General features: G+C 35.1%; 1 protein-coding gene across 1 annotated transcript; it reads left to right on the forward strand.

Annotated features, from left to right (window-relative positions):
- The first annotated feature begins 1,163 nt into the window (after positions 1–1,163).
- On the forward strand, positions 1,164–2,013 carry LOC125591863. Its single transcript, XM_048766748.1, has 2 exons — positions 1,164–1,508; positions 1,621–2,013. The coding sequence occupies exons 1-2, from the start codon at positions 1,164–1,166 to the stop codon at positions 2,011–2,013; spliced, it is 738 nt and encodes a 245-aa protein (XP_048622705.1).
- The last annotated feature ends 11,548 nt before the right edge of the window (positions 2,014–13,561 follow it).

Raw genomic sequence — 13,561 nt, forward strand, 5'->3', positions numbered from 1 at the left:
GCATTGGTGTCGATCGACAGTGATGCCAGAATATGGGCTGAGCATATTCTATGACTGCTGAAGCCCAGAATCAACCCCAAATTACCAGAATACCCTTGGACGACCAGAAACTCTATTTATGTTATTTATAAGCCATTGTTGACGGCTACGCTATCTAAGCTTTTCTTTGATTCATTGTTCTTAGTTAGGAGAGAAAGGAGGAAATCCTTCAGAGTCCTCCTGGAACTCCTTTGGTTTCTTTATTGCTTTTATCAGTTTTATATCTATTCATCTTTGATTTTCTGTGACAACTTCATGCTTGAATAGATCCATCTATTAGGTTTAGGGTTCAGATAGGATGAAGGATTAGCCCCAAATATAGATTGCTAAGTTGTTAGGATCTCCATCAATTGAATTGCACTTATTGCTTGTGTTCTAGAGTCGCAAACTAGAACCATGATGTTAGGATGAATAGGCGCACGCGAGAGCATGGTTTATCTCCTTGATAATTCATATTGTGCTAGGATTCCTAGAGAAAGACGAGAGTTGATCTAGGAACCTAGTGAACATAGTTCAAACCTGCTCGGTAAAGCTCGCTGGAAGGATCGTCGATTGACAAATCGGTAGTTGTATCGATCGACGGTCTGAAAGGTGTATCGATCGACATTCCAATCGAATTGTCGATCAACACTTTCTACAGATCAACATGCGAGAGTTGAGATCTTAGATCTAGTGATAGATAATCTAGACATGCAAGAGCTGGTAGATTATTGCTATTGTTTGAGTTCTTGTGCATCCAACAAACATCTTATGCATCTATATCATTATAATCCTAATTTCCTGAATAGAAACCCTAGATCTAGCAAACCATCATTCCATCAAACAACTCTCTGCCAAGCTGAACAATTGTCTTGTTCAACTTGTTTACTATTTATTTACTGCTTTATAAACTATTAGCCTAGCTTAATCACTATTTAGATCTAATTGGTTTCCTAGCTCCTTGTAAATTCGATCCCTAAGTACTACAACTCGGCCTCTTATTTGAGAGAGTATAAATCACTCCTTAGGGTAATTTGAGTGATATCAAATTGATCAGAGATAGAAACTTTTTGGAGTTACAGCCACAGAGATCTGACAGTTGGATTTGGAAGAGTCTCTGTAACTTGAGGCATATTGCTCGACCTATGATAATATGCGAAGTAGGCAATGGAAATTCAGCTCGTTTCTGGCACAACAACTGGACATCTCATGGCCCCTTGATTGACTTAACGGGACCTAGAGGGCCAGAAGTCACTGGTCTTCATGTGGATGCGGTTGTTGCGGAAGCGTTGCGTGACGGGAATTGGTGGTTAAGTAGGAGTAGAAGCAGAAATAGACTAATCACCATGATTCGTGATAGTCTACCAGATGCAAATCCTATTTCCTCATCTGAAGTGGACGATATATACTTGTGGAAGCCAGGGAACAGAGTTGCATCAATCTCTTTCTCCACTGCGGATACTTGGGACGCAAGGAGAGCCAGTTTTCAGGCATAGGCAGGTTTTGTTTCAAGGGAGGATTCCGAAACACGCCTTTATAACCTGGGTGATTGCTCAAAACAGATTGGGGACACGAGATAGAATGAAGAGTTGGGGATTGCAGGTGCCACCAACGTGCATTTTATGCAACAAGGCGGCTGAGACAAGAAAACACCCTTTCTTCGACTGTAGCTACAGCTCAGAGGTATGGGTGTTCTTTTGCTCTAGGTTGAGTATAAACCCTCCTGTTCTGTTCGAAGATGGGCTAAGATGGTTAAGGAATCCTTCCCCTGAAGAGTTTGTGAAGTTGATAGTAAAGCTTGTGTATCAAGCCGCTCTATACAGTATTTGGAAGGAGAGAAATGCTCGGATTCATAATCAGATTTCTCATCCGGCTCAGGCTGTGATTCTTGAGATGAAGCAAACAGTACAAGCGAGACTAGACCCGCTGTCAAGAGCTCATAATTCTAGAAGGACTGACATCACCTTGCTTGGTACTTGGTTCAGTTTTTTCTAGCAGCAGATAGAATGAAGATTTTTGAAGGGTAGAAGCGTTGAAGGTGTGAGGAGAAGAATGAGGTAATTTTTTGGGAGTAACTTGCAGGTTTGTGTACAGTTAAAAGCTTTTTGAATATTTTCCTAGTGTGGGCGCCTTGTGAGGTGTTAAGTTGTTTTTTTCCTGTTATATTAAATGGAATAAAAGTAGTTAGAAAAAAAGAGAAGAACATGGGAAACCCTAGATACTTAGCACCCTAGACAACGACCTCGACCTCGAGCTCTCACGCTCTCTTTCTTAATACTTTTCACTTAAACCTTATTTCGTAATATTTGTAACCCAATCTCATTTCTATCATTGTATTCGATCAATCCTTATCAATAACAGTCCATTTTTTCAACTGGAATCTGATTACATCGTTGTCCACATTATTTCATCCCTAATCCTTTACAAAAGAATCACTACCAAATACCTAGTGTGAATTTTATGATCCACAATAATGTCTTTTATAAACTAACGTTCAATTTTAATGTGGTATATCCTCTCATGATACTTGGAATTCTTCACACAAGAGATACAAGTTTGACTATCACAATTAGTCATAGGACACAAAGCTCTTTCGTGTCTTGTAAGCTATGTAAGAATCTCATGAGCCATACAATCTCTCAAATTTATGCAGAATATGGAATAGACTCAATCTTCACTGTAATGAAGCTGTACAATATCACTTCTTGCTTCCTTAGTAATCACACTATTACTCAACAAGAAGACATATTGGCCGATCACACTATTACTCAACAAGAAGACATATTGCTTCTTGCTGTCCACTTTCCAGATCATCTTTCCGATCATCAAAACTAGGTACAGATTGAAAGTTATGGCCGTTTTCGTTTTGGGTGTTAAATTTGGTTGAATCTATTAGACTTAGTTTTTCTATTCGTCAAATAGCTTGTCCCTAGGATGATTTATAGGCATCTCAAAACATCCCTCATACCGTGGTAAACTCAAAACATCCCTCAGTCTCTTAGGTTTCTCTGAAAAACATCCACAATATGTGGGTAAAGTAAGCATCATCGAATGGCTTGTCTAAAGAGATCCTTATAACCTTTTTTGTAAAGCTATCCATCTCCTTCTCATTAGCTTATCTTCTTATATGCTTGGGAAACTTTTATTTCCTTCTCCTCAAGGTATGTCCCTCAGTAGTCTGGTCAATGATCATAGGCTCTACTGCATTTTTAAATTGTTGAACTGGTGTCTCTGAAGGTTTAGATGTGTGTCTGAGTGCATTCAGTCTGGCCACATCGATGCTAGGTAGCCGCACTCGGTAGGTGGAAGATGGGTGTCGATCGCTGCTGGAGAACTGCTGTCGTTCGTCGCTTGATTCCTTCAGTCGATCGGTGACTGTTTGTTGTTGCCGATCGAGGTCGTCCGTGGTCACATGGTAAGGCTGGGGTGGATGAGGGTGTCAAGCCGCGAACTCTTCATGGGTCATGATCCTCACTGCCTCGCACGATCCAACTGACTCTATAGATGGTGTCGATCGATGCTGGACAAGATGTGTTGGTCGGTTCTCATCTGACTCCAACGGTTGGTCCTTCTCTTGTGGTGTCGGTCGACACCAACGTGAACTATCAGAACTCAGAAAGCTTTTAACTTTGAAATATCCCTCTTGAATTTTCTCCTCCTTAACCCCTTGACAGAAATCATCATATATGATGACATTCACGTGGTGTTTCAGTGCTTCTTCTCCTTTGCCCTTGGTCAAGGTTTCCGGCCTCTTAACAACTTCTCTTGTTGCAACCACTTGAGTCTACAACTTCTTCACATGTGTGCTCAAAGATTCAAACTTTGTGCTCAGGTTGGTGTAGACATCATCTATCTTCCCATTGAAATCCACTGTCAGCTTTTGCTGACTCTCCAGAACCTGATCGAGCATCTTCTCGATTCTGCTTTCTTGAGTCTGCGGTGGTGGATCTGGTAGTAGGATATATCATTAGCTTTGTTGTTGTTGTAGGGTTTCTGGTACTGTGAACTCTGGTTGTAGTTACCCCTCTGATTGTTGCCATAGAAGTTTTTTGTTTCCACTCTACTTCTCATATATCTGATTCTGAAAACAGGTACCACTGATGAAGTTCACATCCTTGTCGTCACCTTTGTCGTCGTCGTCGACGTCTACAACTTCTACATCCTCTGCAAAGCTAATATGCTTCTTAAGAAGCTTGTGAATACTGTCCAGTTTGGATTTAACATCATCCATCTGCTCTTTTTTCGAAGACAATAACCAATTTTCTCCTCTTGAAATAAGTGATCTTGGTGCTAATGCTAGATATCAAGTTCTCAATAAGTCTCAAAGCCTCTTCTGAATTCCTAGTGTTGAGGTTTCCCTCACTAACAATTTCTAGAGCTATCTACTATTTGATGCCTCTGAAGAAGGTACTAAGTAGTTGTACCTCATTGAATCCATGGTGTGGATAGTCTCTCTGATATAACTTGAATCTGATCCATGAGCTTCTAAAAGACTCCGTAGGCTCCTGTGTGATTGTAGCAATTATGCTCCTAAAGTCCTCAGGACGTGCATCATCAAAGAAGTTACGCAAGAATGTGGTCTTGATGTAAATTCAGGATGTAAGAGATCATGTGCTAACTGCTTAAGCCAATGTGAAGCATCTCCACCAAGTGAGTACTTGAAGAGCTTGAAGAGAAGGTAGTCCTCAGGGACTCCATTGGCTTTTGTAGAAACCAAATCCTCGAACCGCTCGGGATGGTCCATACGATGCTGATATGGGTCACCATAAAAGGGTGTCTGTCCCACTAGAGTGAAGTATGAAAGTTTCAGCTCGAACTTGTTCCTCTGAAAGTAGGAGGACAAATTGCAGATCTATTGGCATAGTAATTGTCTGGACAGTTGTAGTCAGCCAAAGATCTGGGTCGAACGGCCTGAACATTCTCCTCAGCATTAGCAGCTTGTTGATTAGCTGCGTCAGGATCAGGGATTACACCCCCATGATCGTCTAAACTCTGACTTGTTGCTTTGCACAGATGACCGTCCTGGTCATGCAGGTCTCCATTTCCATGCTGAACCAGAACTATAGTCACAACCATGTCTTCTCACGGATTAGTGTCGATCGATGTTTGGGTAGAAGTGTCGATATGCAGTAGCTCACAAGAATCGGTCGACGGAGTTGAGTTGTTGTCGATCGACGCGGCACATCTCTCTTTGCGGATTGTGCGTTCCACGAGTGCAGGGTCTGGGAATAGTAGCAATTTTTATTTGTTGCTTCTGATACTACTGTACATGCACCTGAAAAGATCAAGAAAATTGTTTTTGAGAAAAATTTATACAATTAAAATAACCTAGACTAAATCGAACTAATTAAGTCTAATGGCGATCAAAGCTCCCAGGCAACGGAGCCAAATTTGATATCATTCAAATTACCCAATATCGACTTTTATTCTCTCAAATAAGAGGTTCGGTTGCAGTACATAGGGATCGAATCCACAAGGAGCGATGGCACACAATAGATCTAAAGCATTCAATGATTATGCTAGGCAGTAAATTATAATGCAATAAATGACTCATAACTAAGCAGATTGATTGGTTGGTTGGTTTGTAAACAATAAGAGAAAATAGCTAGATCTAGGGTTCAGGTAATCATGATTATAATGATATAGAAAGCTTAAGGTATGCAGATGACAATCCTAGAACTAAATGTCTAATGCATAAGATGTCCAGCTTTCTTAGCAAATCAAATCGGTTGACTAAGTCCAATATCTTAGTTGTCGCTCGTTGATACGGATCAATCGTCATCGATGCTATTGAGTTAGCGTTGATCGATGCTATTGAGTTAGCGTCGATCGATGCTACCTTAGACAAGCTTTAGTGAGATGATCGATATGTTCACTAGTCTTAACTAAACTAGTTGTCGCTTGTTTCTTGCAATTCTACCTCAAGAGAATCTATTATGGTGCAGAACCTACCATCGTAGTTGTCCACAATCCTAAAATCAAGGTCCTAGTTAGCTACTCTAGAACATAGACATTAATAGCAATTCTTTGATGGTTGTTTAATTATCACCTTAGCAATTCTATAGTTTTGGCTAATCCTTCATAACCCTAATAAACTCTAAATCTAACAAGAAAAGTTCCTCAGACATAACAAACCAGAACATAGCAAATATCTGAATAAATTGCATGGATAGAATAAGGTAGAAAAACTGAAATTCTTATATAAAGCTCTGAAGTAGTCTTGGATGATCTTCTCCTTCTCTAATCCCGTAATCCACAAACTCGATGTGGACATGCAAAGCTTATTCTCAGAGAAAATTTGTTAATTCATATCATATTTATCTTATTTTACTCTACATTAATCTCTTTAGATCTCACTCTTTTCTCTATTTCTGCTATGGTTTTTATCGTTTAGGCGTCACTTGCTCACATGTAATGTTTTCTTCGAAAAGGTCAAGGTTATACTTTTTTCGTCATGTACACAATCTTTTAATTGTCAATGTGCTAATGAATAGGAGACACCAGACAAGGAAATTGACCATTCTTAAAACTTCTTTACTTTGTGTGCAGTGTAAAAGAACGAGAAGGTGCTTTGTATGGTGAGTGGAAATTTTCAGTTGCAGGCGCGACTGAGCAGTCTCAGGTATTTTGGTCTGACCAATTTATAGTAGGTATGTACTTTTCAGACATTGGATTGGTTTTATGTTCAATCTTTTTGAATAATCTTAAGTGCTCTTTCTCAACTATTTAACATTCTGACTTCTGTAAACTTTGCACGTCGCAGCATATTCAATTGGGTTTTTGAATGACTTTCAGGTTTCTGTGATGTTGAATCTATTGGAATGGATGAATTGACAGCTCCAAGTGTCCTATACTTCTACTCATCATTCATCTTCACTTGCTTCTTTAATCTCTTATTTTCAAAAGAAGAGTGAATAATTTTGTTTCTATATGTTATCGGCTTACGCAAATAATTTTGGATTTACTACAAATTTTATGTCTCTTATGCTGGTCTGCAAAAATCTCTTATTTATTTTGTAGCATTTGTATGCTAGAAGAAATTATATTACATGGCTAATAAATAATGATTGATTCATGCAGATTTCAAAAGATGTAGAAAGAGTAGAAAATCTCTATACAAAAAATACTATTAACAAAATAAAATTACAGGTATTAGTATTGTATTCTAGTTAAACATTTATCTAAAAAAGTATCATATTTTACATGAATTCATTCTGATTAATATTTGCTTTTTGCAAAATTAAAATAAAAGTCATGAGATAACACTTAGAGTATCATTTTGTGATTTCTCTTGAAAGGCTACTTGAATATCAAGTATATATTTATTCGTTTATTTATTGTTTTTTTTTAAATTATACTATATAACTAGAAATATATTCCTTTCTATATAAAATATAATGTCTTCAAACGTTCAAAACACAAAATTCAAGAATATACGAAGAGTCCAAAGTAGAAGACATTTGAAGATTTGACGGGAAATGAATTTTCCGTATTATAGTGTTTTTTTTGGCCCAAGAACCAAAAGTTTATACTGTTAGAGGGAAATGGCTTTGTATCTATAAAGCAAGTACGTATCAATTCTTTGGTGGTGTGAACAAATAAAAAATCAACTCTTTGGTGGAGCTGAAAATCAATTTTTTTTCTTCTTTAGTTAAATTTAAGTACATCGGCAACGTGTGTGTGTATATGTAATTCCACAGTTAGTAATGTTTTATAATACATGAATTAGTTTATGTATATATAAGCATAATGATCACGGAAACTAACACTGTAAACTGTTGTAAGAGAAACATACCAAAGACTACACAAACCTTGCAATCAAATAAAATGAATTTGAAAAGTATAATATCACTTTGTCCGTCATGAAAAAGAAGAACATACTGTTAGTATCATTCTAATAGAACTCAAGTATTGCACCACACGGAGAATTAACATCCGATCGACAATCAATTTTTTTCTGCAAATAATACTATTTTAACTCCAATCATTTTCTTTTCCCGTACGCAGTACGAGACAGAATACTAGTAAACTCTAAATCTAACAAGAAAAACTCCTCGGACATAGCAAAGCAGATCATAGCAAATATCAGAATAAATTGCATGGATAGAATAAGGTAGAAAAACTGGAATTCTTATATAAAGCTCTGAAGTAGTCTTGGATGATCTTCTCTCCAAACTATTAAAAACCCTAAAAACCTTATGTTGTGAGTGATTGAAAATAAAAAACGTGTGTTATCCAATATAATGGCAGAGCACATAAATATTAGGTTAAAGTCGGCCAAAGGTAGTTTTATAATTATGTGGAACTTGGACTTCAAGTCAGTCATGAACAAGCAGTCTGCTTTCGCGCTTCGCTGTCGATCGACGACAAGTGATGTTTGTCAATCAACGGTTGACTCTGAATGTCGACCATGGCTTGTTCAAAGAACAGCTACTAGTTTCTTCTGTCTTTATCTTCAAAATGCTCTATAATCACCATATTTCTCCAAAACATACATAAACTTGTGAATACTCTAAAAAAAACTCCAAAACATAACTAAAACACTTATACACCATGGCTGAAAATTGATATAATCCATGGCATATCAATATGACTTGAGATATAATTTGATCAAACATTTGAAACTGGTGATCTTGTCTGGAAATATTGGTTGAGAGCTGATATATCTCTGTCTATATCTTTTAGGTTTAGTGTAGATTCAGTAGAGAATTATGATCTCGACTCTATGATGTAGCTACATACATGGTTTTCAGACTTTTGTTAATGTTAATTTTGAGTGTTGCGCAGATGTACTGGTCTTGATAGTACTGATGATGGAAATATTGGTTGCGAGCTGATATATCTTAAGCTTGTTATCTTTAAAACTTTGTTACCGATGCTTTCGAAACATTGTTATTGTCGCTTTTGAAACTTTATATCACATTGTTATGTGGGTTCTCATCTTTTAGATTTAAATATTTTGAAATTTTATATCACATTCTATTGTGGGTTCTCATATTTTAGATTTAAATATTTTGAAACTTATAAATTTATGTATTTATGAATATCAAAATGCAAATAAATAAACATTTATAAATGTCAAAATGCTAATTTAAAAATAATTCTAGTGTAAATATATTTTATACTAAATAATAAAAGCAAACATAGTATATTTCATACTAAATAATAAAAGCAAACATAGTTAAATTTATATTAAACATATGATTAAATCAAAACAAAAGTATATTAGTAACTAGGGTCGCGGGTAAGCAAATTAATGAAATAATGAAAATATATTTTAAATTTTAATGAAATTTTTAATTTATTTTAATTATGATTATTACTATTTTTACTATTTCTTATACAAATTATATTTTTTACTATATTAAAACAATTCATTTAAAATATAAATATTGTACCTTATTCACAATATTTGCTTTTACTGAATTTGATAAATTTTTAATACATTTCTTCTTAAATTTTATAATTTAAACAATTTGAAAAGAAAGCCAATTTAGTATCTTTTTAAAAAACAAAATAAGCAATTCCGCAATTGTTTCTTTTTTGACCACGAAAATTTAGGTTAACCCAAAAAAATTAACAAAAAATAAATAAATATTTGATATATTATTGTTAGCTATTAAGATTATTTATGAAGCATTTTATGTATTGGTAAAATATATAGTTCAAATGTTTAAAAAAGTTTCTCAATTTCCATGATTTTCTAGTTTCTTGTATTTCCTTAATTTAAACATACAAAGCCAGTCTATGTTTATTTTAATTAATTTAACTATACTGTTATTGCTCTCTTATTATCTATATTTTGTAGTTGATGTTAATTTTCAATATTTTAGTATTGTATGTTTACTTTCCTTGTGTCTGACGCTTTAAATCTAAATTTGTTGCTCGACTCCTATATTTCACACGTTTTAGAACTTTGTTTTATATTTAAATGGGTCAAAATTTCTAGATAGAGAATTACAAATGTAATTAATGAATTCGCGAGATAAGATGAGTCCCAAAAACTTGAGACCTTTCAAACAATTAAGAAGGTTTCACGCAAAGTCATCAAAATCCTCTGAAATTACTGAAATTCATAAAAGACTTTCCTATTCGATATAAAAATAGAGAGTCAAAATTACAAAATAATAGAAATTGTTATGAATATTTATGTGGATGTCCATCATAGGTCCATAAGTCCATGTTATAGACGGTTCTAAACCCTAGTTATATATTCATATATATATATATATATATGTATGTTGTCTATGGAATAATAATAAAAATAACTGATTTCTTAAATCTCTATATTCACAACACCCTAATGATCTTAAACGGCGTGGCTATCCATAGTCGTTGTACCTCCGATCTCCTCACCTTCATTATAATCGAGATAAGTGATAATTTTTATATTGTTTTACCATACGATCATATAAGAGCAAAGTGTTGATTATGCATGTCCGCTTGATATGGATAGTTTTGGTTTATCATTTGATTTATAGACCATAGATTCTATCAAATATGATATTATAAATTCTGATAAAGTCATGACCGTGAATCCATTGTTTAATATTGTTAGCAAGTAAGACACGTTTCTTCAGAGATCATATCTTATCGTAATCAATATTTTAAGAGTTTGCCAAATTGTTGGTTTAGTAGTGATCGTGTTATCATTCCTCTTGCTCCATAAAACATATTTGTATATTTCATTGATTTTGTTATTATAGTTGCTTGATCTATATATTATTTTTATTGGTTCATTTGTTTAAATTGGATTGACAATTGTTTGAGGATGTGAATAGATCAACAACAACGTAGGTCTATCTAATCAAGATCGAGATGTAGAATATAGATCTTTCACGACAAGTCCAACGATGTCTCCTTCGCAAACGCAAAACAGATAAGTTTAAATAACCATATTGTATTGTCTTCTACCATTTGTCAATATATTTATCTGATAGATTGATGTTAGTACGCTAGAAGGATTTATAGACTACGTTTGCTTAAGAATTAAAAAAACAAAAGACTTACAAACTTATTTTTATTGTTTGGTTTGGCTACGGTTTGTGATAAATCGTTTGTTTAGTGAAACCCCTCGTCTTTAAGTAGTTAATTAATAAAGCTTTGATTATAATTTATTTACTTGATTCACGGCTGGTTTGTTTTATAGATGTTGGTTCTGTTATTTGACATTAATGCTTCTCGTTAGACATGAAATTATACGGGGTTACACTATTTGATGTCTTATATTGAATAAATAGCCATGTTTCATGAGTAAATCTGAATATTTCAGGATTATTTTCATTATAAGAGATGAGATTTTGTATGAGATTCTAACCAAACCATGTCAGATCTCCCACCGTAGTTCTTCCGCAGTCTCATTTCCTACCATAGTTCTTCTTACTGAGATAAGTACCATTTATATGTTATGTTTCATATCGATATATAATTAGTTACCGATAAGATAAAATAAGGTGCATGAAAAAAAATTGGTATACGTCATCTAGTTATTGTTTGGAGAATTGAATATTGGCTCGTAAATAAAAGCATAAAACAAGTAATAAAAAGAAAATATGCTCAAAAGAGAAGGTGTCCACGTCAGCCAATTAAATTACCCAATTAGATACTTTTTTTTTGCCATGTCATCTCATCTTCACGCAAAATAGATTTAATTCAAAAATTATGGGCTGTTAAAAAAAACAAAATGGCCCATATTCATCTGGTCTTACCCTAATGTTCATTTTTATCGTCTTGACTCTTCCATTTCGTCTTCATCGTCTCAATGCCGACTCGGTTACAACTCCAATAATAAACACCACCAACTAATTACAAAACGAAATCCCTTCAAATTTGTTTCAGGTTTCCACCATTATTACATAAGCCGACTGCAAATTCTCGATAGCATATCGAAGAAATAATTCCAAAGCACTTTCCGATATGAAGGCTCTCCGTTGTAAACAAGTGATGGTCACATGTCTGCTATGCTTTTGGGTGGCCAGGGACCTGAAGAAAAGCGGCGAGCTTATATGGTTTTAGTAGACGTAAAAGGTATGCATAATAAAGCTTAATTCATATTATTTGCTGTTATTGCGTAAACATTATCAACTTAGAAACTTTTTCTTTTGTTTTTTTTCCTTTGATTCAAGGTTCCACTGTCGCACACACATGCTTAAATAATATTTTAGTTGCTCTATAAATCTCAAAACCATAAAGTTGCATCTTTTACTTTTTATTATGCAGATGGTACTCGGAGAAGCTCGTGAAATGACAGTGAGGTAAAGAAGACCGTGTTTCTGAGTGGAACAATTACATGTGGAACAATTACATAGACTCTCTCGGTAACTCACTACTCTACTTCTGTCCTTTAGCTTTATTCATGTTTAGTCTGATGTTCCTAATCAATTCACAAGTTCTCTCGCTGTGTTTCGTTTTTCTCGGTTCTCATGTATTCAAACAGGAGGAGTTATATGGAAAACTTCTCACTCAAATTTTGGAGGTTTCGGGTGAGCTGAATCCATCCAACCAAACAATCTGATGCAAAAGAATCCAGTTGATACTTGACCCTTAATGTTTCTCAATAACATTTTCTTTGAAACATATCAATTGAGCAACTTTTCATTTATAGGAAAGCATACAGAAATCTATTACATAAGAAGGCAATCAAAGTACAAGGAGAATGCTGTATTCTTTATTTGGGAACCTTCTTCATCTTCCTCAAGCTAGGTATGATCCGTCAAAACATAAAACAGCTGATGCAGTAAAGTTAAATACGAATATTTTTTCTTTTATTTCGCTAATTTATGGTGATTTTTTCGAAACGTTGATTTGTGAGGTAAGTAGCAACTAACGCCACCTGTAGTTGCTGCGGTTGGCATTGATAGCTTCAAGTATGAAGCATCAGTTAAAAAGGAGCTAAAAATAGAAACCGTTTTAGACGTTTGGCATCAATTTCTCCAGGAGTGAGATCCTCTGTCTCAAGCACAACGAAGTAAATAAAGAAGAGAGACAATACTCAAGCTCTTAGAGAACTAAAACATCCAAAACTCATCGTCCGAATCTTTATAGTGTTCTATTGCTCAGAAATAAACTTTACGTATGTTGTCCTATATCAAAATGGGGAGCCTCTAGACACAAACAGAGGAGAGTCTCAAGGGATCTGTAGTACGGGTCCAAGCCATTCAGGTTCAAGAAAGCTCAAGAGGAAGAACCTCATGCAATCATCTTTAGCTTTTTTTTCCATTTCCTGAACCTCTCAGTTTAGAAAAACACACGCAAACACACTAAATAACACTTGAATAATTGGAGAGTATTTGTTAATGGTTTGACGGAGTTGAAATATGAGTTAAGAGATATTTGATCAAATGGTGGCTATGTAGATGTCTAACTAAGAGAATTTGGTGGGGAGATGAAGGTTTGAAAATTAAGGTTCTGTCAGTCTCATGACGACTACCTCTATAGGTTCTATTGGCCGTACCATTTTGACAACTTAGGAGAAAGAAGTCTTGGTATCAGACTTGCGTAAAGAGTTGGAAATATCTGATGACGAACATCGATAGCTACTGAG

Source organism: Brassica napus, chromosome C8, assembly GCF_020379485.1.
Source record: "Brassica napus cultivar Da-Ae chromosome C8, Da-Ae, whole genome shotgun sequence".
NCBI lineage: Eukaryota > Viridiplantae > Streptophyta > Magnoliopsida > Brassicales > Brassicaceae > Brassica > Brassica napus.

Bases quoted from the DNA above. Each gene is read 5' to 3' on its own strand.
- LOC125591863 (XM_048766748.1), top strand. From the start codon at position 1,164: ATGATAATATGCGAAGTAGGCAATGGAAATTCAGCTCGTTTCTGGCAC. The intron at 1,509-1,620 runs GCATAGGCAGGT...TGGGGATTGCAG, and splicing joins CAAGGAGAGCCAGTTTTCAG to GTGCCACCAACGTGCATTTT.